Genomic DNA, 26,435 nt, shown 5'->3' with positions numbered 1-26,435 from the left:
GGCATTTTTATTACACCAGTAGCGGGTTTACAATTCCTATTAAGCCATTAACTTTCAGTGCAACGTTTGATAGTAAGACTTGATTAAAGCGAGCTCAAAGAGATCCCATGTGGAGGTGTTTTGGGCAGGGAGTGGCAGGAACTGTGTGGGAATGTCATAGGGATTAGCATGGCCATGCGCACTCAATGGGTGGGAACATAACCGAACAACACCTACAGGCTGTGTGCCATTCCTCCCTATCTGTAATCTTATGCAATGGTTTTGTTTTATGGGTGTAGGGTGTTGCATAAAAGGATTAGGCTTTCTGAAGAAGCAAAACCCGATTTGCTAAATTAGACACAATCTGTGCCCCATATCCAGCATTGAAATGAATTCAAATATGGGGTGGGCTAAAATGCATGCGAAAAATTTATATGCGTTCATCTTATACATGAATTTTACCCTACTACGCCACAACAAAAATGAGCCCTGCATATGTTTTATTCATATGGCCCTTCATGGAACAGGATGCACCATCCTTAAAGTTACATTATTTTTTTCTGAAACCCATCTTGCATGCTTCGATATTCAACCAATCCCTATGGCTGAATCCCTATGGCTGACACCTTGCTTTCAATGAACATGAATGGGTGGCCATCCATCTGCAAGGTGACCCTTCTGACCTTTAGACAGGCTTTGAAAACCCACACTGATTCTTCATGAATAGCCACACCAGACCCCAAGAGATACAAAATCCCAGATCCATAGAAACACCACTCTTCAAAACAAGGAAATGTTATTGGAATAAATCCGCACACCATACCCCAAGAGATACAAAATCCCAGATCCATAGAAACACCACTCTTCAAAGCAAGGAAATGTTATTGGAATAAATATGCACAGAATACCCCAACCATACCCCAAGAGATTCAAAATCCCAGATCCATAGAAACACCACTCTTCAAAGCAAGGAAATGTTATTGGAATAAATACGCACAGAATACCCCAACCATACCCCAAGAGATTCAAAAGCCCAGATCCACAGAAACACCACTCTCCAAAGCAAGGTAATGTGATTGGAGGTTCAGCATGTTGAAAGATCTGTTGTAGTAATTGCTATTACTCCTCTGCAGTACCTGCTGGTCTAGCAAGTATTGTGGCATTTCATAAACTGCTGAGACGCACACTTCACATATATATAGATACATTTAATAATCACATTGCACTTCACAATAACACTTGCGTATACCAAATATATATATATATATATATATTACTTTTTCAAAAAATTCCATTAAATTGAAAAAAGTTGCACATGAACCCTGCAGTATCCAGTAAGACTATGGAGAAACCCAAAGCATAGTATCATTCCTGAAGGGTATGAGGCACTCATATTTCTAAACAACATGATTACTTGTCATGCAATTTCCCCTCTTTTTGGGGGAACAGAATTGATTAGTATTGGCCTCATGATTTCAGGAAATGCCAAATGTTATCGACTTCATTGCTGGGTTCTTCTGCGGGTGCATGGGTGGTAGGACTTGTCCGGCAAGTTTGGTATTTCTAGAGACCGAGACCAGGCTTTGAGGGAGGGCCAGGGCAAAGTCTTCATTCATCAGAACACAGGACAGCTGCTTATCCTTCCTCTTCATCTTCATCTTACCTACCAACCACCGTCACTTCTCTGGCCTATGCCACCCACATCGCAGCACGCCATAGCCAAATTTCTAGGTGATCCACGCTTACCAGGATCGAATAGGATCTTCAAATGGGATCCTATGTTGCTCCCTACCCGCTGCACTCGCGCCTGCTTTAGTTCCAGGTTCTACGTCTATTGAGAGACGCGGTCTACCAAAGTAGACAAACCATTTCCTGGACAGGCACAAAAAATAAAAAGCCCCCTGTGTTTCGTTTAACTGAGCATGGACATAAAAACCGAGCATTGCTCCCAGCCATATTAAGTGGACAAAAGAAACATTTTGTGTAAGAAGACGGGGCATGTTATAATCTTCCTTGGAAATGCATTAGGCTAAATATATGCTTACGGTTCCTCAAGACTCAGACTGGGATCATTACATCTCTTATTTTATGTACCTTCTGGACTATTTTGCACTATTTAATTTTAGAAATCTTGGCTGAGCGGCCTCCTCATTTCATTATACCCCTATATCTGGTTTTGACCAACATTGAAGGTAGAATGCACTTTTATAATGTATTTGGTTATTTTTTTATAAAACAAATAAATAAAAGGGAAGTGGAGCACCAGATACTATGGTACCTGAAGACTGCCTTTTCGGTGCTGGGATCCCTAAGGACTGTTATGACGGGTGTGTTGCTTGCTAGTCCATCAGCAACAGATGTTAGGTTCCATCAGGTCACCAGCTTGTGCTAGTCTTGGGCTTTTTCTTTAAAGGAAACACTCATATGCAACTAGTTTAAGGTTCAGAATATTTTAGCAACATAATCTTAACAGCACCATTTGTCACAATGTAGGAATTGAAATGCACCAGAAATGCTACAGAAAATTCCTCTAGGATCAATGGACTTGTAGTACAAAACATCTGGAAGAACATATGAGTATACCTAACCCCAATATGAAAAGTTACTCCACTCCTGTGAAGTTTCCGTGCAATGCAGTTGAGCACCTCTCCTTCTGCCGAGTTTGAGACTCATGTTTAATGAACATTATTGATTCGATAAAACATATCTAATGAAATCAATGTCAAACGGGAAATCTGAGAATACTTTGTGTTCATTATAAATGTTTGCTCAAGGGTGAGTATCTTCGGTCCTGAGTATCTTCTGCCTGTTTTTGCAGCCTTCTGCACCCCTCCCCATCTTTTTATTTCTTAGCACTTACTTTTATCATCCATCCCTTGACCACTGATAATAGGTTGTCTGTCCCCCCTTTTTCCTCTTCTTGTTTTATCCCTCCACTCACTCCCCTGCACTATCTTGAACAGTCATCGACCTTTTGTAGAGTCACTTGTTTGTCCCTCACCCTACTCCTTCCATTCCTATACCCCTCGCCCCCCCTACTCTCGTCACTCTTGCACTGCAACAATTGTCGTCAGGCACAGTTATGTTACTGTTAGTTTTGTCTCCCTTTTACCCCCTACCTTATTGTTCCATGCACTTGTATTATCGGTAATGATTGATAGTTATTTTTCACGTTCTGATCTGTTTCAAGGACTTGTTAGAATGTATTTGTTTTCTCCCATGTTTCCTCCCTCCTTGAAGCGCTTAGAAACAGATTGTGTAAAGGCGCTGTACAAATAAACAATCAATCAATCTGAATCCCCATTAGGAATCATTGTAGGCTCTGCCCACTCCTCAGTTAAGGGGTTAAATCAAAACAAAACATGAATGCAATTATCTGCACCGTAAACTGATGGCTACTTTCCGAGAGCTGGTGAACATCACATACAAGCAGCAGAACGTGTGATGTTATGGCTGAAAGTTTGCAGACATGCTCAGCCCTAGAATCTCCAGAGGCCAGCACAGTGCCTTCTTTTCAGATGCAGGGAACCCGGTGCCGGGGTTTCCAGCCTACAAAAAACAAGTTGCCAATGCAAAGAAAGTTATTTCTTTTATGTCCTACTTCATTAATACCCCTCAGTTGATTCCCTTCATGGATCTTCCTGCCCGTTGACATGTTAGTTATCAGGCACTGTGGTCAGCAGTTTCTTAGCAAACCATAAACTTTCTTCATGGGATGGCTCCAGCAGGCCTTCACGTGAGCTCGATTTTTGTAATGCTTTCAGGGTGGGTGGGGGACAGGGGCTGTACGACGAAGGGTTTCTATGTCCGTCTGTCTTTATTCCTTCTTCACCAGTTCGCACTCTCTCTTGACTCGTGAAAATGGGCCCAGAGAGTCACAGAAGACAAAGTCCCATAGGACGCGTGCCCAGGAGATGTGCTGGGGCAGGTTTTCATAGTATTCTGCAGCGATCCGCTTCACCTGGTGGGAAAAGCAGAAATATGTGTTGATCAGCACAGGTTAAAGGGAAGTTGCAGACCTCGTACAGCAACTCATCATTGAATCCATTGACTGCTATTGCCCAGTGCATGAAAATCCCCACAATTCCAAAGACCAGTGCCATAGACTAAATGTTCCCTAAAATACTCTCATTTATATGAGACAAAACCTCGGCAGGGCAGGCACCCCGAGCTTTATAGAGCGCCATTATCATCTAGGGGGTACCTCAATCACGGGTGCATTCATTGTTGTTTGAAGCAAAAACAGGAAATCATTGTTCTTATTAAAAATCCAAACCTGAATGATCAACAGCAATCTTCACCTGAATGGACAAACAAGCTGAAATCCTACTACGCGGCTCCATGCATAGAAACCTTAGAACTTGAGTTCAGAGCTGCACCACCAAGATCCGGAAAAAAGCTTTCCTGTTCCAGTAGAACTTCCTGTGCCAGTGATTGTGCAGTACACAAAGTTGTGAACTTTAAAAGAGACTGCTCTAGACAAATGGAATATGCCTTTTTAGTCTTACTCTGATAGATGCCTTGTCCTCGCCCCATGCCATCCCACCGGTATGGTCTCTACCTTTCCTTTTCTGCTTCTGGGGGCCAACGTCTGTGACTTTGGGTGAACCTGGCCTGCTTAGCCCTCTTCTGGGAGAGCAGCTGAGAGAGTGTGACTGAGCCAGGGTTCAAGGAGAGAGGGTTACATTGGGATGGATGCCCAGGCAGGTGGATACAGCAAACACTATCTGTGTTTTTTTCTGAACTCAGAAGTTTGTGCTCTTCCCTCCATTGGATTTGAAGCCAATCCCTTTAGTCGAGTTGCAACGATAGCTTCTTTGAGTGTCTGGCGGCCTTGCCTTTTAATATTGAAGGAAAGCTTTCAATCTCAGCCACTTCTATTAACATCTTAAGTCATCAAGAACACTCCACTGATATCAAGGAAAGGCATTGTCAAAAAGGATGCCACACCTACACATGACATATGGAACACATAGATGCACAGGGCTGCTGTTATTGTTAATAAGACCACAACCCATACTTAAAAATCTGTACGAAAAATAAAAACCTTGCTTCAAGCCTGCATTATTTACATTGCCATGTATATTAATTGTAAGTTGATGTGACTCTAAAGTCACATCCACACTCTTCACAAAATGTTACTGGCCAATTGGCCAAGCATTCGGCAATAATACCTGGTGGTGAAGCTCCACATATCTGGTGGCACGCGCTCCTAGCACAGCAAATCAAACAACCGGCTTGAATCACAGCTTTGCAAAGAGAGGACCCGTAAACAGTCTTTCTCTTGTCACGCAAACACCCTCTGGAACTCGATCCCACTGTCGGCTGAGAATGCCCCCACAATTCTCCAATTTTGCAAATCTCTCAAAACATTACTTTTTCAACAAGACCTGACCATGAACTAACTCCAGTGGATGCACATGCCGACACACTTGAAGTGGGAAAAGCGAACAAAAGGCTCCCACCAATCCCCTCTCAACCATGGCCTAGAGGATCACGGCCCAGACACCCGCCACGAGAGGAGTTTGCCCAACTCCCAGACGACCAAATACCCTGGTACAAGTACATACGGATGTGCCCACTAGCATGCCCACCCGCATGCCCACCAGCCTGCCCTGCACATGCCGACACCTGCGGCATGGATGAGCTTGACTAAACCATCCAGCACCAAATCAACACATCGTTAGAGATGCCATGACGACCTAGCTAACGGTCAGCACACTCGTGCAAACATACACACCGGACACTCCCACGCCAACCCACACGAAGAACATACTCAGTGCTATGACGTAGGCGACGGACACACCCACGGACGTGCATCTTTATTATTTTCAACATAGGCTTCTCAAATGCAGAAACGCAAGACGCATAATGAACTTATCTAAAAAAGCTTGCTCACGCTTCTTCTAAAACCATGTACCATAATGAGGAATATAACGGAGACACGATATTGAGGATAGAGAAATATGATACCATAACCTACAGCGCTCTGCATCAAATGGTTCTACCTATGCACCAGGCCCAAGTAGGCCGCAAGCAAAAGCTTTCATGAACATTAAATGAGCAAGGGTTCGGTTGCTGACCCTGCAGAATGAGCCCAGCGAAAGCAGACAGTCAAGGGCACAACGTTGCAAACTCTCATTCCGCAAGCCGACGCCAAGGTCGCACCTGCAAGATAAGCCAGGCACACAGTGAGAAATGCAATATTAATTGTGCAGAATTCTGCCTCAACCACGGTCCCCACCTCACGTGACCAAGCCGAACTTGATAGGGTGCCAAGCCCAGGAGGAAGAAGGCATCTGGATCCCCCCGTCTCAAGACACAGGCAGATACAATTAAGCGACTCAACGGACATCTGCGACGGTGGGAGTAGTCGGCCTTCCTGCTTATGAATAAATCCTCACATTGTCTGCACATACCCATAGTGGAACATTGTTGCAAATGACAGGTGCACCGCGAGCTGGGAACAGCGATGGTCCCAGACTGGGGGGCTCGCTGGTGAACCAATCAGAACATGGGACCCTTATCACTGACGCCATTAACGTTGACCAATCCTCAGGGGTCTTCATGTAACAATTTTTATGTATCAAACTGAAGGGACAACCCAGGTATACCACCTGACTGACCCTTAACCAATAACCAAGTCCTCTATATGTATGCTATACTAACCCTACCACTCTGGGAACCAATCCAGAGTGGCGATAGGTTTTTTGCTAATTTTGCTAAGGTGACGCAAGTAGCGCGTCACGCTAAGGTAAAAAGGGCCTGCGAGCCCCACGCTGCTGAGAGAGTGTCAGGACGGACGCGTACGATCCTTGGCCATCCCTGCCGTTTTGTTTAATAAACAGCAGAATCACCTTGCTTCTTGCGTGTGTCTCATACTCTATCACTTTGGGATATACGGGAGGAGTTGAGGCCTCCCTGCCCGGAGGTCCGTGGACGGCCCAGCCGGCCCCGGGAGAATTTCCCCCCGACACACTGACCACAACGCACAGTGCTGTGCTACTGTTAAAAGATGCCATCCCACACGCAGGTCACCCACACTCTGTACAGCACTCTGCTGCTATTCAGCAAAGTCTGTGCTTTAAACAATAAAAGAAAAAATACACATCCTCGATTCTAAATAAGTCTACAAATCCACTTGATTGATGACATCTCGATTCAAAGCGGGAACAGAGTACCAGACACAAAACACACTGTACATTCCATTCATCATCCATCTCATAGGGCCTAAGTGAGCCCAATCTATCCATCTAGTGACATTCCGTGTGTAAAGGCAATGTGATTATACTTGCTCATCATATAGGTAGAGCAAACAGCCCATCCATAACATGCTGTGTAACCACCAACGGGCATAGCAAATAATGATCTGGAACGAGGGGGGCATGTCCATGGAGCCAGACACTGGCACTGATAGTTGCGGTGGGCAGGAGACAAAGGGTGGGAATACTGGTATGCTTTTTCCGTTCCTGCTCCTTTCAGGAACTCCTTATGCGCCTGGTTGTCCTTGGGCCTTGTGCGCTATACAAATAAATAAAATACAAATACAAAAATACAGAAGAGCGCAAATATGCAAATTATTGGAGCGTCATTTCTCTCCTATTCGCCCTACACTTTAACTTTCACATATTTAAAATGTCACTTCTGCCCTGGAAAAGATCCGCATTGCTCAGGGTCCCAATCTGAAATCAGCTCGGAGGCACTGATGCACATTTTCTCAATGTCACAGCTGGTCTCATTGAGGCTCAATGCACTCTTGGGTGGCAGTGGAGGATGGCCGAATGAGAAGCCTACTCCCCTCTCGACAATGGGTGAGACTGCATCACACTTAAAAACACTTTCCCTCACGCACACACCCTGTACACAGTACACTTCACACACAAGCACACTGCCAACTAATCCCTGCACACACTGTCATACACACCCAGCTTCCCAAACACACAGCCTCCACACACTGAAAACACATACACTCCCCCACACACATGCGCACACTACAAACAACCCCTGTAATGAGCAAACTGTAATTTCCTCTGGTGACCCCATGCAAGAGTTCACAAGAGGAAGTTACAGTCCTCAGCCACGACCCGGTTGATTTATTCATGCAATGTTTGTCGGATACATGTGTACGAAAAACTTTGCATAAATAAATATACAGGTAGCGACAAACATTGCAGAAATAGATATCCCTATTGAAATGATCACACACGATGCAGCCAGCCAACTGCTTTCGGAGGGGAGCTGCAGGAGCTGTGCCTGGTGGGGTTCAAGTAAATGAAAACGTTGCTTATGGCGAACAGAAATCACCCTGCTTGAATAGTACCCAAGGGGATTTTTTTTTTAAATAAAATGGGATGCAAATTGTGCATTTTAAAGAATATTAACTCAGCAACACTGGTCAAAACTATTATCCGCATAGTGAAGTAACTCATCGCCAGTGCCATGGAAATGGTTTAAAGTAGAATTGATAAATAGTTTGGAAAAGAAGCAGCATGAAAGAAATGTCGCTGTTTTAAACTATTATTTTGGACATTTCCATTGATCGGAAGTCAACTGCCAGCCCCGCCCCCCACAAGCCTGCCTCCTCGGGCAACCCCCCACAAAACTCTGCCCCCACCCCATTCCTTGTGGGAACCCCACCAATTTTTTTCCATTTCCACCACTGCATAAATACACACCAAGTCCACCCACCCACCCAGTCCCCCAGAAACACACTTCCTACACATGCAAACATCCCCCAAACACACTTCCGACCACTCTTCCTCCACAAACCCACTGCCCCACACTCATTACTCCCAAAGACACATTGCTGCCCACACACACTTTCAGGGGTGGACTGGGAACCAAAAGTGGCCCTGGGTATTTTTTCCAAAGTTGCCATATATTACACTATGTGAGCATGTGTACCAAGCAAGCCCAACACCTCTAAGAACTCTTACGAGAGTTTGGGGTGGATCCCCACAAGAACATGTGAAAGTAAATTGGCCCAGATGGAGAAATTCAAACATTCGTCCATGTATAGATAATAAAAAGTAGAAAAACATAGCAAACCCCGAAGATATAACAACACTTTGTTAACATTGTGGAAAGCTTGGCAAAACATGGTGAAAGCATGCTTTATTCCAAAGGATTGTGGAGGATTAGAAGAGGGAGGTTGGGTGGGGAGGGACAGTGAGGAGAGCGGGTAAAAGGAGTTGGGAAGCAGGCAGCATCACTCTTAGTTGGATGGTGCACCACTCAAGATTGCAGGGATGAGGCTTTAAAGGCACAAAAGAGGAAGAGAGGAGAGCGAGTTATTCACCTAATTGCCTTCATGATTATTAGCTAATGGAAAAAGTGCTTTCATGGGAGTGGGGAGCAGATTTTAAATGTTTGCTAGTCCTGGCGTTGACCTTCAATGTGATCTCAGAGAGTCCTTGTCTACAGTAAACTCCGCCCAGAGTTACAATAACTAACAACAAAGAACAATGACGATGAAGGGTTGAGTAGCCCTGACACCATTGTGAAATAGTCAGTCCCTGAAAGAAAGTGAACAATGGCCGACAGGTAAGCAAGACCTGTGAGTAAGTCTCAGCCTTCAAAGAGCAATTCTCCTGGGTGGGGGAAGGTGGAGGCAGATTCCAAAGTCTACCTGCTGCAAACGTCAGCCACTGCAGGAGAGGAGTGGCGGTATTAGGTCATACATGATGAGACTCACCAGGAATTCTTGGAATCGGGCTGCTTTTTTTTTCTTGAACTCGAAATGACTGTGATCTCGAAATAACGTTTCCAAGACAGAGGCTTTTCCAAGAACACAACTGGCTGGTTAGCAGAAGCTTCACAGGATCCTCAGGGGACAGGACCACCTGCAATCTTTTCACTTCATCACTGGCTCTCACATCGGCCGGCCCACAGGGTGCATGCATCCTCACAGCTCATGGTCCCGCCGCAACAACAACCATTTCCACCCTTCTCCTCATATAAGGGGCTAAAGTTCCCCCTCCTCAAACTTGAACAAGCCATCCTAAAAACCTAAGACAGTTATAAAAACCCTCATAATTGGCTTTTTACAATGACTTTTTTTTTGTTACCCTTTCATTGACCCCCTTGTGATAACCAAATCTCTCCATAAAAACAAAGGAATCCCTATATACAAAATATAAATGTTCTTTATTCTCCGCCCTCCTTTCTTCAGACAGACTTAGAGTGGCCACTCTCCTACAAAGCACATCACTGCCAGGATTCTTTACATTTCCAGACCAGGGTAGCAATCACCTCTGCCTCTTTTGTAGTGGCTTGACAGGTGAAGAATGATGGTCTGGAGGGTTGCCCAGAGCAATGCCAGAGCTTACGATTGATTCTAAACCTTCCAGCTATCACCTCTTTCATTTAGCTGTAGTCACCCGAGTGGGATGGTAATGCCCAGATGTGAGTCCCGTGCGTGCTTGACCTAGAGTCCCAAGCTACTCCTCACTGATGAGTCCCAATGAGGCCAGCACATGTCTGGGCATGCTTGTGGTTTCGAGCAGAAGGGATGTGACGTAGCCTGCTCGGGCTGGACTTCTCCTTTTGGGGTGAGACCAAGCCTGATTTGCATATGGTCTTTCCCCTTTTATAATGGCTTGGCAGGCGAAGAACGATGGTCTGGATGGGGGTTGCCCATAGCAAAGCAAGAGTTTACAATTCTAAACCTTGCAGCCATCGCCTCTTGTTTTGCTGCAGCCATCTATCAAGCCATCTCAGGTGGGTGAGCACCGCCGATCTAATGCCCACAACCTCAATTTGGGGAAATAAATGCTACTGGCTCGTGGGATTTCCTTCTTAACCTCAAGGTAAGGTCTCTCAGAAAACAAGCTCCCACGCCCACCTCTTTTCCTTAACACATAGCAAAGCATACTAGCTTTTCCAGAGCTAGCTCAGATTCTTTTTTGGGTTTCCCAAATATTTTTATTTCCGGACTCAAAATACCAAACTAAACTGTATTAACACCTTGTAAGGGGTACAACGGGGGATCACAGCAAATCAGGGAGCTCAGAATGCCAGCGTTACCTCATGTGCCTGTGTTCTGATTGCCCTGAGCTGCAATGGCTGCAATTTTACCTCCAGTCCATAGTTCTGCTCTCGCCCAAACGCCCCCGACACCGAGACACCCTCCCCCCAAAGACACCACTCCCCTCCCTAAACCCCACAACACCTCCCCAATTACCTGGGACGTGGCAACATCACCTCGCCTACCATCCCGCAAATCATCTCAGTACCAATGGCCATAATTAAAAAGGAGAAGGGACTACATGTAGTTCCCTTCTCCCCTGTCCATGGTGACCAATGGCAACCACGCTATTCAGGAAAGCATGCCGGGTGCTAATAGCAATAAACCCCTCAACGGGGCGTCATTATCAGTTCTATAATGCTCCAGGGCCCACATTAAGTCCAATGCTTCACTCAGTCCTTTAACCTGAATCAGTAATGCCCCCTTGCCATCTTGGGGTGTAATGCTTAAATAATAATTAATAAATACCCTTTCCTCTCTCTGCCCCCCCCCCGACACATCTATCCACAAACATAGCTGCCTTCATTTCCTCACTCAAGTTCCTAGATCATATTGACTGGATCATCTACATCGTCAGTGTACAGGAGAAGACTTCTGCACACGGGGAGCCATTTGTAGGTGGTATCCCTGACATTTGGTGGTGGTCCCTGGCAATAGAATGGGCGTTTATACCGACGGTTGCAATGCAAACCTTCGCTGTGGGTAGAATACCTGGACAATTGATACCAATCACTCGCCATGGCATAAGCGTATCAACATTTGATTTCAGTCTCTGGTGCTGCTATAGGCTCAAGGGCATTTCATATCCATATACATAATGCTTTGAGAACCTCCCTGTCTGATGGCAATTCATGCATGGGTGCTTCTAGCTGGGCAGTGAATGCCAGTACCTGCCAGTGCTGTGTGTGTGTGGGGGCGGGGGGTGTCTGGGCATTTGACAGCAGTCCCTGGAAAGGGGTCCAGTACTTTGACATAGGATGTTGAGACCTACCAACACATGTGAATATCTGGGCACATGATGGGAATACCTGACACATACGTATACACTGCCTTCATGAAAGAACATGCTATTGGCTTTGCCAATGCTTGTTTTGCATACACCTGGCATTTGCAGGCAATATCTCCCACCAGAAGCTATTAATAGGACTGGAGTGCATTCACGATAATAGCAGAAGCGGTGCTTATGTACATGTTCAAGGAGAAGCAGCCACATTTTGCTTTCAATATTTCCAGACACCTGTGCAATCTGAAGGCAGTGGCATCACTTTCCACATGACTTTGGAAGAATCGCTGTAGACAATTCCAAGTCCATGGGCCTCATTATGACTAGTACAGAATGGGTTTAATGGCGCCGGTAATGTGCCGGTGCCGTTAAACCCACTCCGCACTATCACGTGGTCCCCTCACGGGACCCGCTCTGGACGTCTGGTTTATCCAGACGTCCAGAGCGGGTCCCGCGAGGGGACCAGGGAGCTAACAACGGGCCTGTTCTTAATGGGCCCGTTGTTAGCTCCCTCCCCATTCCCATTGAGGCCCATAGGGGCACTAATGGGAATGGGGAAGGACCGGGTCTCGGAGGAAATACCGGGTCCTCCATACTCGGAATGGCCCCGTATTTCCCCATTCAGGGAACCCGGACCCGGACACGATTTTGGAGGCAGCCATGCCCTTATTAAGGGCATGGCTGCCTCCAAAGTCGTAATGAGGCCCCATTTGTGTGAAGAGGAACATTCAGCCTTTCCAATGTATTTCTTTAAAACTGTCAAATGTAACTATTGATTGTCAAATGTCTTTCCACATCTCGGGGGCAGCACTTGAAACCAGATTGCCAATTGCCTCATTAGGAGGCAGGAGCTCCCGTAATGAAGGGTGCACCGTTCATTACGGGATGCCAGACGTCCTTTCCGGGTCCCGCGAGGGGACCAAGGAGCTAATAACAGGCCCGTTATTAGCTCCATCCCCATTCCCATTGATCTCTATGGGGGCTCAAATGGGAAAGTGGACTGGTTTTGTGCATGAGGAATTACCGGGTCCTCCAAGGTCGGAATGACCCGGTAATTCCTCATTCACAGAACCCGGTACTGGAACCCGGTATGGAGGCAGCTTCCGGTATACCTCCACACTCGTAATGAGGCCCATTGTATTTCTTTTGAAGAAAAAGTCCTTGTGGAAATGTGGAAAATGTGGAATGTGGAAAATAGACATTAACGGCCTCATTATATTTTGATGTATCCCCTGCAGAAAACCCTCTGGAGGAAAATAGTGCTAAACCGGTGCTAATCTGAGTAGTCCGACCCAATTACGGCATTATCACTGTGGTAATGGTAGTAGTTTCCCAGAAATACCGGCTGTGGTATTCCTGGAAATCCACTTGGTATTATTTGTTTTCTTTCCATCCTGAGATTAGGGGTGGAAACGGATAATGTGCAGTTGGATACCCACTAAAAAATGCACAATAGGACCAATTCAGGTCCTTTTATTCATTATTCTAGAAAGTGGTGAGAGGGTGCATACCACAGACGCCCACTTTTTCACCCCCTTCCACTGTCCCCACTCGAAAAGTGTGCTCCCTCTATTCAAGGGAGGCACGCCTGCTTCCCTGCCGTGCAGGAACATTTCTAAAAAAAAGGTCTGGGGCCTTTTTACCGCCACCTATGGGGTCAAGGTAAATATAGGAAGATTTTCAAGGTGCACTATCACCATCTATTATGGTAAGGTGGTATTTACCTTCTGTGGTAAACCTGTCGTGTACCATTGGAGGTAAGTACTTCCATTCCTACGAAGTGAGTGCTAAAACAGAAGGCATTTTCAAATACCTCCTATTTTAGCTTCACTATCAAACTTAAAATGAGGCCTAGAAAATAACCTATTTGCTCTTTTGGCAAATATTAAAATGCCATTTACTTATAGGTGTAAAAATGAAAGAAAAGGAATGTAGTCCACAATTTTGCCTTGCTTTCTGGGTGCTTTCGGCACGATCTAATTTTGCAAATGTCGGCTTTCATTTTTTGGTTGCTTTGTGCATGGTCACATGTCTCTAACGGCCCAATGAACACATTCTCCATCTTAGAGAAGAGCAGACCCCATGTTGCATAAGAATCATCCTGCCACCGTTCACAACAAGCATTGGCAATTCCAACAGTTTGGGCTTTTGTGTAGGCATGGGAAGGGTGCTGGCCAGGCACAGCTGTCGTGGTATTAACTGCCCATTGGTGATAGCAGGTGCAAAATGGTATGAGTACCTGGGAATTTAATAGCAGTGCCTGGAAAATGCCTTATATTTATACACAAGCCAAAGCTGTTGGCTTTGCCAGTGCTTGTTTTTAACAGGACATGCATTGTGCTTATAAATTGAGTGACTAAAGGCAGGCCTGGTAAGGTATTTTCATTACACCAGTAGCGGGTTTACAATTCCTATTAAGCCATTAACTTTCAGAAGACTGCTTTAAAAAACACTGGCAGACTCTTCCAGTGCAAAGTTTGATGGTAAGGCTTAATTAAAGCAAGCTCAAAGAGATCCCATGTGGAGGGGTTTTGGGCAGGGAGTGGCAGGAACTGTGTGGGAATGTCTTAGGGATTAGCGTGGCCATGTGCACTCAATGGGTGGGAACATAACCGAACAACACCTACAGGCTGTGTGCCATTCCTCCCTATCTGTAATCTTATGCAATGGTTTCGTTTTATGGGTGTAGGGTGTTGCATAAAAGGATTAGGCTTTCTGAAGAAGCAAAACCCGATTAGCTAAATTAGACACAAGGTGTGGGACATGTGTTGGGAGGAGTGGTTCGACCAGGCCGTCCTGTTTAAGGAGGCTCAAGAAACGCGTGTTGCTAGGTTTCCAGCATTAATGCATTTTTAACCAGCCCTGCCTTACTGGGTTGATGATCTAACGCTGATGGGACAACAGCTTTCTGCGGGAAGCTGTAGATTTTACAACATGGCCTGGTGGCCGACAAATAAGAAATGTTGCTCAATTACGTCTGTTACATGTACTCTTATAATGGTGGCAGCCTATTTACACAGATAAGTCCGCGGACGTCCAACAGGTTCACAGTGACGTGAAAAAGTAAAGTGGGTAAACTGACAGAAAACTATTTCCAGCCTTGTATGCACATCTGGTCGTGATAATCGACCATCTGTAGAACTTGCGTGGAAAGGACATTTTTTGCCCCTTTGTCGGGCCAAAAAGAACCTACTCGAATGTTCAGTTTTGCCTCGTAAGGACCCTGCCACTTATTACACTCTGAGAATCTCTCTGGCTGTGCCCCATGACAAGTGGTCCAGTGCTTACGTTTGGGGTAAGAGGTCTGAGTTCTAATCCCGAGTCCCCACATAAGCCATTTGTGTGATCCATAGCAAATCAGCTGACTCCCTGTGCCCAGGCCCCTTTTGTGCCAAAATAGGGAGTTCTTAGAAAGAGGACATGCACCAGTGATATAGTAAATGATATTAAGCAGAGCATTGTGGGGCGACTCCTGGGAGTAGCAAACAAATGGCCTAATGCAAAGAATGCGTGGAATGGCATTTTGGGATCATTTGGCGGCATGGCATTGGGGCTACTTTCTTACATGCTAGCCACTGTGTCATGCAAATTTGAACCTAAGAAACCATGACATCCATGACAAATATTTGTACGGTTTTTCTTGGAGTTCGATCTAAATGACACAAACGCCATGTGGGTCACTCTTCCTGCTGCACTGTTGCGCCTATTTGCATGAGCTTTGCCCCACTTTGTGAGGTCTAGACGAGCCGAGGGCAGAGCTGGCCTTGGGGGGGGCGACCCGGGGCGGCCGCCTGGGGCGCCACGCCCCCCCAGGGGACCATTAGCCCCTGCCACGCCAGCTCGGGGGAATCTTTCAAAGGCTCCCCGAGCTGGCATAGTGGGAGAAGGCGTGGCAGGTGGGCTTTTGCTGTTAAATGTACCCGCGGCAGCGGGTGCATTTCAAATGCGCCCATCTGCCGGGGGCTCTTTGAATGTCTAAAGGTGCCATTAGCCCCCCCCCACCATGCCAGCTCCGGGGAGTCTTTCAAAGGCTCCCCCGAGCTGGGGTAATGGCAGTACGCATGGCAGGCGCCTCATTGTCATTGAATGCACCCGCGGCGGCGGGCTCACATAATGACAATGTGGTGCTGACGCACCCTATTCATATCATTACCGCCTCGCCAGAGCGAGGAGGTACAAAAAAACAAAAGTTGCCCATCCTGGCCCACCCACTTCCGCCCCACCCCCTGTTAACTAGGGGCGTGCGGGGGGGTGGAGACGGGGTGCCAATTCGCCAAGGGCGCTGCTGACCTTAAGGCCGGCCCTGGCCGGGGCATTATTGAATCCTGCACTGAGGGCGACAAAAAGGAACTACGCGTAGTAGTTTAGCAGCACTGGGCTAAGCACGTCAGTTGCCTTCGAATGGTATCTATTAGGTGAAACTAAATCGAGATAGCGTTTGTGGTATTTAGAAAGTACGTGGTTTCGTCGAAGTGAAATATTTTGTGGTAATTCACTTTGAGCAATTACTGTAGTGGTTTTTTTGTAATGAGGGGGTTCTCCACATTCACCCCTATCCACCTCCCACCCCCTATTGTCCATCACACCCCTTAATACCTCTTATCCCCAAACATACCTAGATAAATGAGTTTGCCACAAAGTAATTGCATCGAAAAGAATTTCCATCACCACGGAGTAGCTCAGAATGTGCAGTCTTTCCCAAACTACTAGACTATGCCCTCTTTGCAAATATCAAGCAATCCTAGATTCATTTCCACCCCTTCGGCTTCTTATTCTGCAACTAATGAGTCATGTGTGGCCGCAGGCAAGCCATGAATGCCAAACTGCTGCACTGGTTAAGATTTCGATATTGTTTTAACTCAGCGCAGTGTTGTGTTCCCTCAAGGTGTCTGCTAGTCTAGAACCACTGATTCACGCTTGTATGGAAACGTGCTTTCTCCGAAACCATCCATGGGGCGCTTCGGAGCGACAGTGTTCGCAGTTGGCAGCAACAAATAAAATAATAAGTGTTGAATGTGGAAATTGAAGCTGGTGCAGGACGCTGCTGTTTGAACGCTGTTATGTGTTTGATGATTAGAATATGCAGCAATATGTTCCGAACGGTAAATGGGCACATCATCTTTCTGGGGACCATGTCATTCCTGATTGTACTCAAAACATGCTTAATTAATCCTCTAATCACTAATGTGGAATCATGAAAGTATATTTGCACCCAGGGAAGGGCGTTCAGCCAATCCGGTGGCTGGAAAAGCAGGCAAGAAACCACTGCGTACGACCTGTTTTTCCCAGCCGCTCAAAGCCCTTACCCAGGTGACGCTATGTTGATTGTGGAGAGGCAACAGGGAGCCTCTCCCTGTTGGCTCCCCACATCCCCACCCTCCCCACGACCCTCATCGACATCTGAACACTTTATCCACCCATTCCCTCTGGAAATGGGACTAAGTCCCTTTTCCTATGGTGGCGGCCAGCTTGTTTTTTGTTTTATGGGAGATTGGGCTTGATTTACTCGGGCCTGCTTGGCTCTGGCTGGTGGGCCGTTACCCCCAACATGGGTTAATTGCTATATTATTGATGCAAATAATTTATATCTTTACAGAGACAAAAAACAATATTACCTGGGAAAGAATGTAGGGCAAAATATGAAGATGAAACGCAATGCAAAGTGCAAATACATAGATATCTGTTTCCTTGGAAGGCCATGCCATCTTTTGCAGACCATCTTCGTTTCTCCCCACCCCCACAACAAGAGGACTCCTGGTGCTGCAGAACAAGCAGCCACTTGGGAATTGCTGCATTTCGTTTTAGCTTTATCAGGGCCTCAGCATGGACATGGCCTAGGGGTTCATTTCAGACTTTGAATAATTTGCCTCTGGTTAACAGTGATCGAACAAGCTTCAGAAGACTAGAGTTTCACAGCTTAGATGTGCTAGCCCAGGCATTTTCATCCATCAGATTTCACTCCTGTCAGCTGAGTCCCTGTAAAGACTGCAGGGGGGTATCTGTACTTCTGCCCTCTATATGGCAGGGTAAAGGCACAGAGCACCCCAGCAAGGCTCTCAATTTTGTAGCAATGGACGTTATTGTGGGATATTGTTGATCGGGTAGCGGTTGATGACCCTTGCAGTAATAGATTAGTCTGTGAAACCATGGCATGTTACATTTACATTTTTACTTTTGGAGTTGGTGATGTTGGTTTTGAAGTTTTTGTAATGAATTGTAGATGAAAAACATTTGTTTTCTTTTCACTGTCTACACTTTAGCTCCTGAAGAAGGAGATTCACTCCCCGAAACGCGTTGAGCATCGACCACATCTTTGAATTGGATGTTTATCATAGATTTGAATATCAAAGATTTAAAATCTGAACATTATATGTATTTTTATACTTTGAAGCATTGTCTAACAAACTTAGGTAATTACTTCAGCCAGTCTTCTGGAGTTATGGTGTGCAGGGGACAGGAGGGCTCATAGATTGGGCTTATTTTCTACATTTGTATACTTGCTGCTTCGTGTCAGGGCATTTATTCCTCCCCTGCATCCACATCTTATAAGAATGAGTATATTGAGTTGTTTGTGTCAGTTATTTTCAGATGTTGAGTGCACTGTAATGTGTTGCCTTTGACTTCATGTCAGTTTCAGTCAGGGCTCTCTCATTCATTTTGTCACACACACAGAATCAAAACACCCATAAGAGAGAACGTGAGTTGACTCCTAACTCCATTCACACAGGTCCCATCCCTAGGGTGTACCCACAACACACACACCTGGGAAGGCTCCAGTCAGTCTGACAGGAGGCAGCCCCAGAGCCATGCATGGTATTTCCACCCAACAGCCAGTCAGGAGTAAGGGACAGAGTCAGGGCTTCCCAGGACTCTGGGAAACAAGGTAAAAGGCAATAGAAACCAAGAGGCCACAGGGGCCAGCTTGCCTTCCATCAGGAATCCATTGATTCCTATGTCAGGATCTGGATGTCCCAAAAATGGAGGACACTCAGAGGCACTGCCAAGTCAGCATGTAGCTGCCACCAGCCCATACCCTGCTCTGTGGACAATGCACAGATGACCCAAACACACATAAGGGGTACAAGGGTATACCCTTACCCATGGGTGCCATACGAGTATCCCATGGGTTTTGTTAACCAAAAGATAAAATGAAGAGCTGCTCTGCCAGAGGTCCAGGCTGGACCTCAGTGGCAAAAAACAGAGAGAACATGAACAGAGGAGTGGTAGGAGAAGGACTAGGAGGCCTTGTCCCTCCATAAGGCATTTCTAGCATTACAGCCCCCCTCAGGTGGAGTGAGTGTGTGCAGACCTAGACCCTATGCTATCTCAGCCTAAAGGTGCTACACGTCACTGACAAAGCGAGGCAGAAAGGCACCCGAGGATGCTTATTGCCTAATGCAGTTCAAGCTGGACTGCTCCTTTTGAGGGAAGACCAGATCCATCTGAATGAGTTTGGTCCAATGGCCCCCTTCTGTATTGGATGAAACTATTCAAAGTGTTATAGGACTGTTGCTCACAGGTCCCCAATGGAATAGCTGCCAATATATTGTTTCAAGCATTGCCATCATATGAGGTCTGTTTACTTTCAACCAGAATAAATGTGTTGTCCTATAAGGGAAGAGACACACTAGGGCACCCCTTCAGCGTGCCTGACAAAAATACACAGGGCACACTGAAAAGGAGTGATAATGTGGGCATCTTAGACGCACAGAAAGTACAAAAGGGTCATTAATGACCCATCTATGTTATTTCCTCATGGGACGACAGCAGTGTGAGCTATTGTAGCTGCATATGAATTTGCATTTCTCAAGCAGGGATGTAAAGACATTTTTATAATGTTCCAGATGCGTGGCATGTTGTATATCACATGTCTGGCTTGACTTAACCACCCTGGAAGTAGCAACGTCTGAATCCAAGCAGACCCCTCTGAATAACTCTTTCTGCAAGAATAATTTCCTTATTAATTATTGCACAAATTAGCAGGTATCACCAAACTCATAATAATAGTCTTTAATTGTGTAAGAAAAAGTGAAGTATTCACAAGCTAATTGGGATTGGGTTAACCAGTGGGGTGTAACCTGAGATAACACTGGATGCTTTTTTCTGGAAATAATGGAGCTAATAGAAATTACTGTATTTACATGTATAAATGGTTTATAATGCAAAGTGTAAGCATTAATGATATTCCTTTGTTAGTTACAAGAGTCTTGATAACTAGACGTTGGCATGATCCAAAAGCACCAAAAGGTGTAGCTAGAATAAGCAAACTGATTTAATTCAAGTATTTAAAGAACACATTAGTGCCAATACTAAATCAGGTAAGGAATAAAATCAAAGTATGTGTTTCTTTGGTGCATTATTTTGGGCAAGATGGAATGTGATTGTTAAAGCTACCAATAAAATATCTATTTCCGCTGTAATCTGTGTGAAGGCATGGAATGTCTTTTTACACTATTACAAAAATTGTGTTTTTTTTTATTTCGATAGGCTTTACATAGGGAAGTTAAAAAATAAAAACTGTGCATGCTTAGGGGCTAGGTGGTCCTATGTTATCAGGGTCATCTTTAGTCACTCCTGACACTTTGGCACGGATGTCATTTCACCAAAACGTCAGAGCCAGCAGAACTGATATCACTTCCACAATGACATAACAGGAAGTGACATTGCATTACTTTTGACCAAAATTTCATCAAAGTAAGTGCTGTCATGTGTCATCAGATTTGACAATGATCACAACACAGGAAGCGGCATCACTGATGTAAAAAAAAAACTACTCTGCACATACAATAGTAAATAGATCTAAAGACCAGGGGTTACTTCATTTACCACATGGTATATCAACTAGGATACTACCTTGATTTGGCATGTGTGCAGCCATGATATGCCACGGACAGGCCCAGAAGAACCATAATTGGCCAGGGCAATGCCTTCATATGCCAGTTTAGCCTCATATGGGTAGGATCTGCCATCGTATACCAAATCCTCACAAATCAGTTATTTAGTCATCATATGCAAGACCGATCCCCAACCCACCATCATATGCCAAGTGTGCTTCCTCTGCACAGGTACAGCCTGGCCTGCATCCTGATCCCTTCTTACCTTACGAGACTTTGCCTCAATCTCAGAGCGTTGAGGAGAATTGAACTGAACTGTTTCCTCAAAGCAGTTTTTTATATATGACCTCATTATTTCCTTTATTGTTACTGTACACCCTGAATATTCTGTTCTGGAATATACGCACTTGCTAGATAAATATTAAAAAGGAATATATGTCACACATGTCAAGTTAACCAACATCCAGTGTGAATAGTTTATCCTGTCCTTGTAATTCCACATTTATGATATAGAAAATCAAATGAGATGCCAGAATTCTTGGAATACTTACCAGTAATCTTCACTACTCCTAGTCCTGCTCTTCCTTGTCACAATACCTACTTGTGAGGTTCCAACCTCCACACAAGGAACGCTTTCTTTATTGCCACTCTTTTCACATGTCCTGCCCTCACTACTCGCTGTGCAACACCCCAGCTTCCCAGCATGCTTAAGTTCATGTTCACACTTTTGGCTCCTTCTGTCCTTGATGGGTGGGCCAAGTGGGTTGGAAGTACTGTCAAGAAGAAGAGCAGGGTGAGGAGTAATGAAGATGACCAGTATGTAATCTGAGTATTTTACCTCCATGTCCATCTTCCTCATCCCACTATATACTGTGAGGTATACCAAACCCTTTGATGGGCGGGCCCAAATAACCAGACCACCAGAATCCCATGCACATTCACCATCACCAGTTTATTGCTGTTCTTGAACAACTACTGTGAGTGTATATTATCACTTAGCACTCTCATTCCAAAGGAACACGCTCTTGGTCTGTGCCTAATAAAGGTATTTAGGATTCCCAATTAGCCCCTGAGCATATGTCCTTTATCTACACCTCTTGTGCTTCTGCTCATGAGGCCACCATTACCCTAATTTACCGCCCTGTACCCTACAGGGAGAAGTCATGGAAATGGTTTCCTTCATCCACCTACTGATGGTAGGAACAGAAGACTTCATGTCTGGGCGTGGGGCCCCAACATTTATAGATTGACTGCCTGTCTTTCTGTGGGGCTTTGGCCTCTCTAGATACATCAGCCTGCCTTACATCCTAACGAATCCATTCGACTTCTTCAGATGAGGAAGGGTTTGGAAAAAAATGAGGGGAGAACAATCCCCTGGCTTGGATGAAATTTGGAGGCCATCTCGGGCAAGAAAACAGGATCATGATGAAGGCACAATGCCTCTGCCTGAATCACCAAGTAAGGTGCTTTGCATTTTAATGTACCAATTTTCCCCAACATTCTTGCCGTAGTACCGTCTACCAGAAACATTGTGTTTTTAGGGTTAGTAGTTTCGAAAAAACATCCAGGAGCTCAGATGGAGTGGCATGTAAGACTTTTCAATAGCAATGGAAGACAACATGAGGCCACTTCAGTCACTGCTACCGGTCTAGCTAAGGAAAAGCTGGTCAAGCGCCAAGCCACCAGATTCACATTATCTGGTTCTTTAGCCCATGTCTCTCTGAACGCCCTAATAGCAGCTATTAGGGGAACAGCATGGGAACCTGGACCAAAAATGCAGAACCGTTTGATTTTGCTTTGTGCAAAGAGATCCAGAACTGGGGTCTCGAACCGCCTGCATATATTGTGAAATGTATTCTAGCAGTTGTTTCTTTGCATTTTTTCCATGTTGCGCTTCCTCATCCCAATACTTACTTCGCTGTACCAACTAAGCCTGGGTGAATGAATTCGTCCAAACCCCAAATCACCAGAATTTTAACTGTATTCGGAAGATTTTGGTTCGGCCAAACCTTTACGATATTAGAGTGAAATACTTATATCAATTCATGCTGATGAAATGCTTCAAACATTGAATTGAAGAGGTCAGACCTTTTCCTGCCAGCATATGTTCAAAGCAAACAAAGTACAAAGTTAATCAAGTTAAAGGAATAGTCAGAATATCAGAACCCTTCCTGCCAAGGATGCTCACAAAGAAAGCAAAGTGTCAAAATGACTAATGGCGTGCACCTGGCTGTTTCTTTGATATAGAATCCAAAACTAAATTGGTAACATGCAATTGCAAGGCCCTCCTTGCACCCATGTTGCTCTTCCTATAGATAGAGTGTTTCTCCACAGGTACAGGGCTCATAAATTGCAATTTTATTTGAAATCCTACATGACTAAATGGTATTTATTTAAGGAACGTCAGAGTCTACATAATGAATGCTTGACATGTGACTGACTCTGCCTCAACCCTACTGGCCTTTCTGAAACCATTTACCTGCAGCCATAGACTCTATAATATTAGATAAATAACCACAGTAGTCTTCATGGAAGCAAACCCAGCAGGACGAAACTGCATGCACCCCTAATGTGTAACCAACTCTTCTACAGCCCTATTGGCTTTTCAGATGTCCTTGTCTGTCATGAATTCCCTATAATGTAATATTATGAACCTCGATAATACACAATGTGTCAAACTGTGAAAGTTGGGACAAGGCGAGGGTGGAAAGCAGAGCGGGAAAAGGACCAATTGGCCCAGTGAACCAGTGAAAGAAGACCAATGTGAGAAGGACAGGGGAAGCACAACACCAGGGAGAGGAAACAGGAGGGGGTGTGTGTTGTTTCGGTGAGGTTAGGGGAGGCATAGGTGGTGGACCAAGAGACCAGACGGATGAAGGATGGTGTATAGGAGTATGGAGGCGAATTCTAGAAAAGATGAGGTGTTGGATGGTGATTAAAAAGTGATACTCTGCGGTCAATGGGCTTGCGAGTCGTGTGAGCAGTAGTGGGAAGGTAGGGAATGGAGAAAATGGTGACAGAGAGAGAAAGGAGAATGATTGAGTAGTAGTGGAGGGCAGAGTGGAAGTAGTGTAGTGGAGAAGTGAGAGTAGCAGTGGTGAAGGGAGAATAGTAATGAGGGCAGAGTAGGAGTGGAGAGGAGAGTATAGTAGTGGAGAAGGGAGCATAGAAGTAGAGGGGTGTAGTAGTTGAGCTGAGGTGGAAGAGTAATATTGGTGAGAGGAAAGAGGAGAGGGTAAGGTCAAAGGATGTAGGTAGACTGTAGAGAGAAAGTGACAGAAGAGGTAGAGTCAGGAAGAGAGAAGTGAGACAATAGATGGAGCAGCGGGGAAGAGAGTAGCAGGAGAAAGGGGAAGTGATTGAGAGAGAGAAAGAAAGAAAGAGTACAGAAGGAACATGGATGACGTAAATAGCTCTGTCTGAAAGGCACAACCCTCAACAATCTCCTGGGGTAGCCCTCATTAGGTACCCTAGATTGTCCCCTGAGGGAGGCTAGACATATAAGGCAATTGCCTTTAGGCCATCACAAGATGACAGACATATTTTAGATAGTTACCAATTATTAGCACCAATCTGGGGATTGAGGGAAGCCTGAGTTAGGGTGGGATCACCCATCCCCAAGTTGGAGTGAGAGGAACGGCCATTAGGCCCATTGAACTAAAAATAATAAAAACCTTTTAACTTCCCCTGGGAGTTGGTATTGTGCTCTAGCACCTTAAACCGTCTATTTGTGCTAGATGGAATTACAATAATGATCGCAAACCAAATAATCAGACATACTCAAAGAAAATGGCAAAGTACTACTTTATTGTCATTTAATAAAGTAGGGAGAACACGCAGACATTGGACTGATGCATGCACACTCACACAGCAGCTTGATTGCATAGCAGTCTTATACCCCAATATACATAATCTATGACGTCATTCTACATGGCAAAATATAAAACCTATCCAGGGAAGGGATTGGTTAAGGGAAAATATCTACTTATAGAACATATAAGGATTAGTACATCATTGGCTACCCCTTATCTGTAGGGCACGCCTTGAACTACCTCTAACTATGCGTAGTACTGATTATAGCGGACAGAATAACAGTGGATTGGTCTATGCTACATTGTACATTAGGTTATCCCTCAACCCCACTGATTAATTGGCATACTAACCCAACCTTGGACTTTTGGCTCCTTAACAGTACGTAACTGAAACAAAATATAGGTGTTTGAATCCCATCAGACTACTCCCCATTTTCCCAATTAGTCCATCATCTCTCATCTGTAGGCCATAAGCCAAAGTCTTCCATTTGAAGTTGACCTTCTTGCCTGTTCACTATCCTGGAACATTCAAGGGTGTATGAGCACACCACAACAGGGTTGGACTGGCACAAGAAATAGGCCCGGACACCCCAAAAAAAGTGGCCCACCACTCGCCTCACGACCTTTGACCTCTGATGACATCACCAGAAGAGCTGTCATTTGACCCCACCCCAAAGTTACATCCCGGGAAGCGATGAAACATGACCTTTCACCCCTTGACAAAACAGGAAGTGGCATCAAATAGCATTGTTCCTAAGTACACTATGAAAAATATGGTTATGATTTCACTAATGTGATATACATTTCATACAAGAATGGATCACCATTTGTATCATTAATATCTGTGTGTATAGATCCATATTGTTAAATTACTGTGAATGCAAGCAGACGTCCAAGGCCAAATGATAATATGTTATTGTATAGCACTTACGCCTAAGCTCTTTTTTATAGAACAAATATGCATACAATATCACCCAGCCTGTGTTGGTGCTCATTTATCAACATAAGATGGATGAAAGGCTGAGATGGCCTTGCTGGGATTGCAGATCACACACACATCACGGCAGAGTGCTCAACCCACTGAGCTATCATATCGGCTATGGTAAACTGTGCAATTATCCTGTAGTGGATACCTTTAAACTGGTAACTGAGATTTAACAGCAGACCAGTTAAGTTAATCTGCGGGTCTGGTGCAAAGTTGGCTGCATGTCAAGCCACATGCATCTACTTTCAGGCTTCAGAGGTTGGCAAAATAGGGAAAGCAGCACACTCACAGGACATCACATACTCTGAGCACTCATTACCTCATACATGCAAACACACATGCTGAACAGCATGCCAGGGAGATGGGAAAGATAGACACATTACAACAAAGCATTCATTGTGGCACAATGAAGTGAATGGCGACTTGATGTGCTTTGGTGAAATATTTCTACACTGTACAGAAGCTTTTAGGCACGCAGATTTTGTCAAGTGACCGAGGACCCCGAGATGGAATGTCTTGTGATGATCGTAACAGAGACAACGGCAGAAAAAAGACATGCTATTACTGCAACTTGCGAAAGACAAAATACATAGGGCCTCATCACGAGTCTGGCGGCAACCCTTAAATGCGGCAGTAGCACTATTACTGCCGCATTTAAGGGTCCACCAGATCACGGGTTTGGCAGATGTCCCCCCAGCTCTGAGCTGGAGGGAAATCTGCTGAAATTTCGTGCTATTACCGCCGGCGGGAAATCCGCCGGCGATAAGAGCGTGAAAATTCCCCGTTGACCCCAATG

General features: G+C 45.1%; 1 protein-coding gene across 2 annotated transcripts in view; it reads right to left on the bottom strand.

Annotated features, from left to right (window-relative positions):
- The window catches only part of LOC138566858 (sphingolipid delta(4)-desaturase/C4-monooxygenase DES2-like), a 204,083-nt gene that overhangs the window by 17,908 nt on the left and 159,740 nt on the right, over nucleotides 1-26,435 (bottom strand). The window contains exon 3 of one of the 2 annotated variants that reach the window (XM_069644567.1): nucleotides 1,167-3,940. The exons of the other annotated variant lie outside the window; for it this stretch is intronic. Within the exon in view, the coding sequence (XP_069500668.1) occupies nucleotides 3,797-3,940 (144 nt within the window). The 3' untranslated portion in view covers nucleotides 1,167-3,796. Of the gene's footprint in view, nucleotides 1-1,166; nucleotides 3,941-26,435 lie in introns of those variants that run through there. 2 annotated transcript variants of the gene reach the window in all.

The sequence above is a fragment of the Ambystoma mexicanum genome, chromosome 2p, assembly GCF_040938575.1.
Source record: "Ambystoma mexicanum isolate Mex_15411 chromosome 2p, UKY_AmexF1_1, whole genome shotgun sequence".
NCBI classification, from domain to species: Eukaryota; Metazoa; Chordata; class Amphibia; order Caudata; family Ambystomatidae; genus Ambystoma; species Ambystoma mexicanum.
Note: the sequence above shows the minus strand (reverse complement) of the source record. Positions and strands in the feature narration are given on the sequence as shown.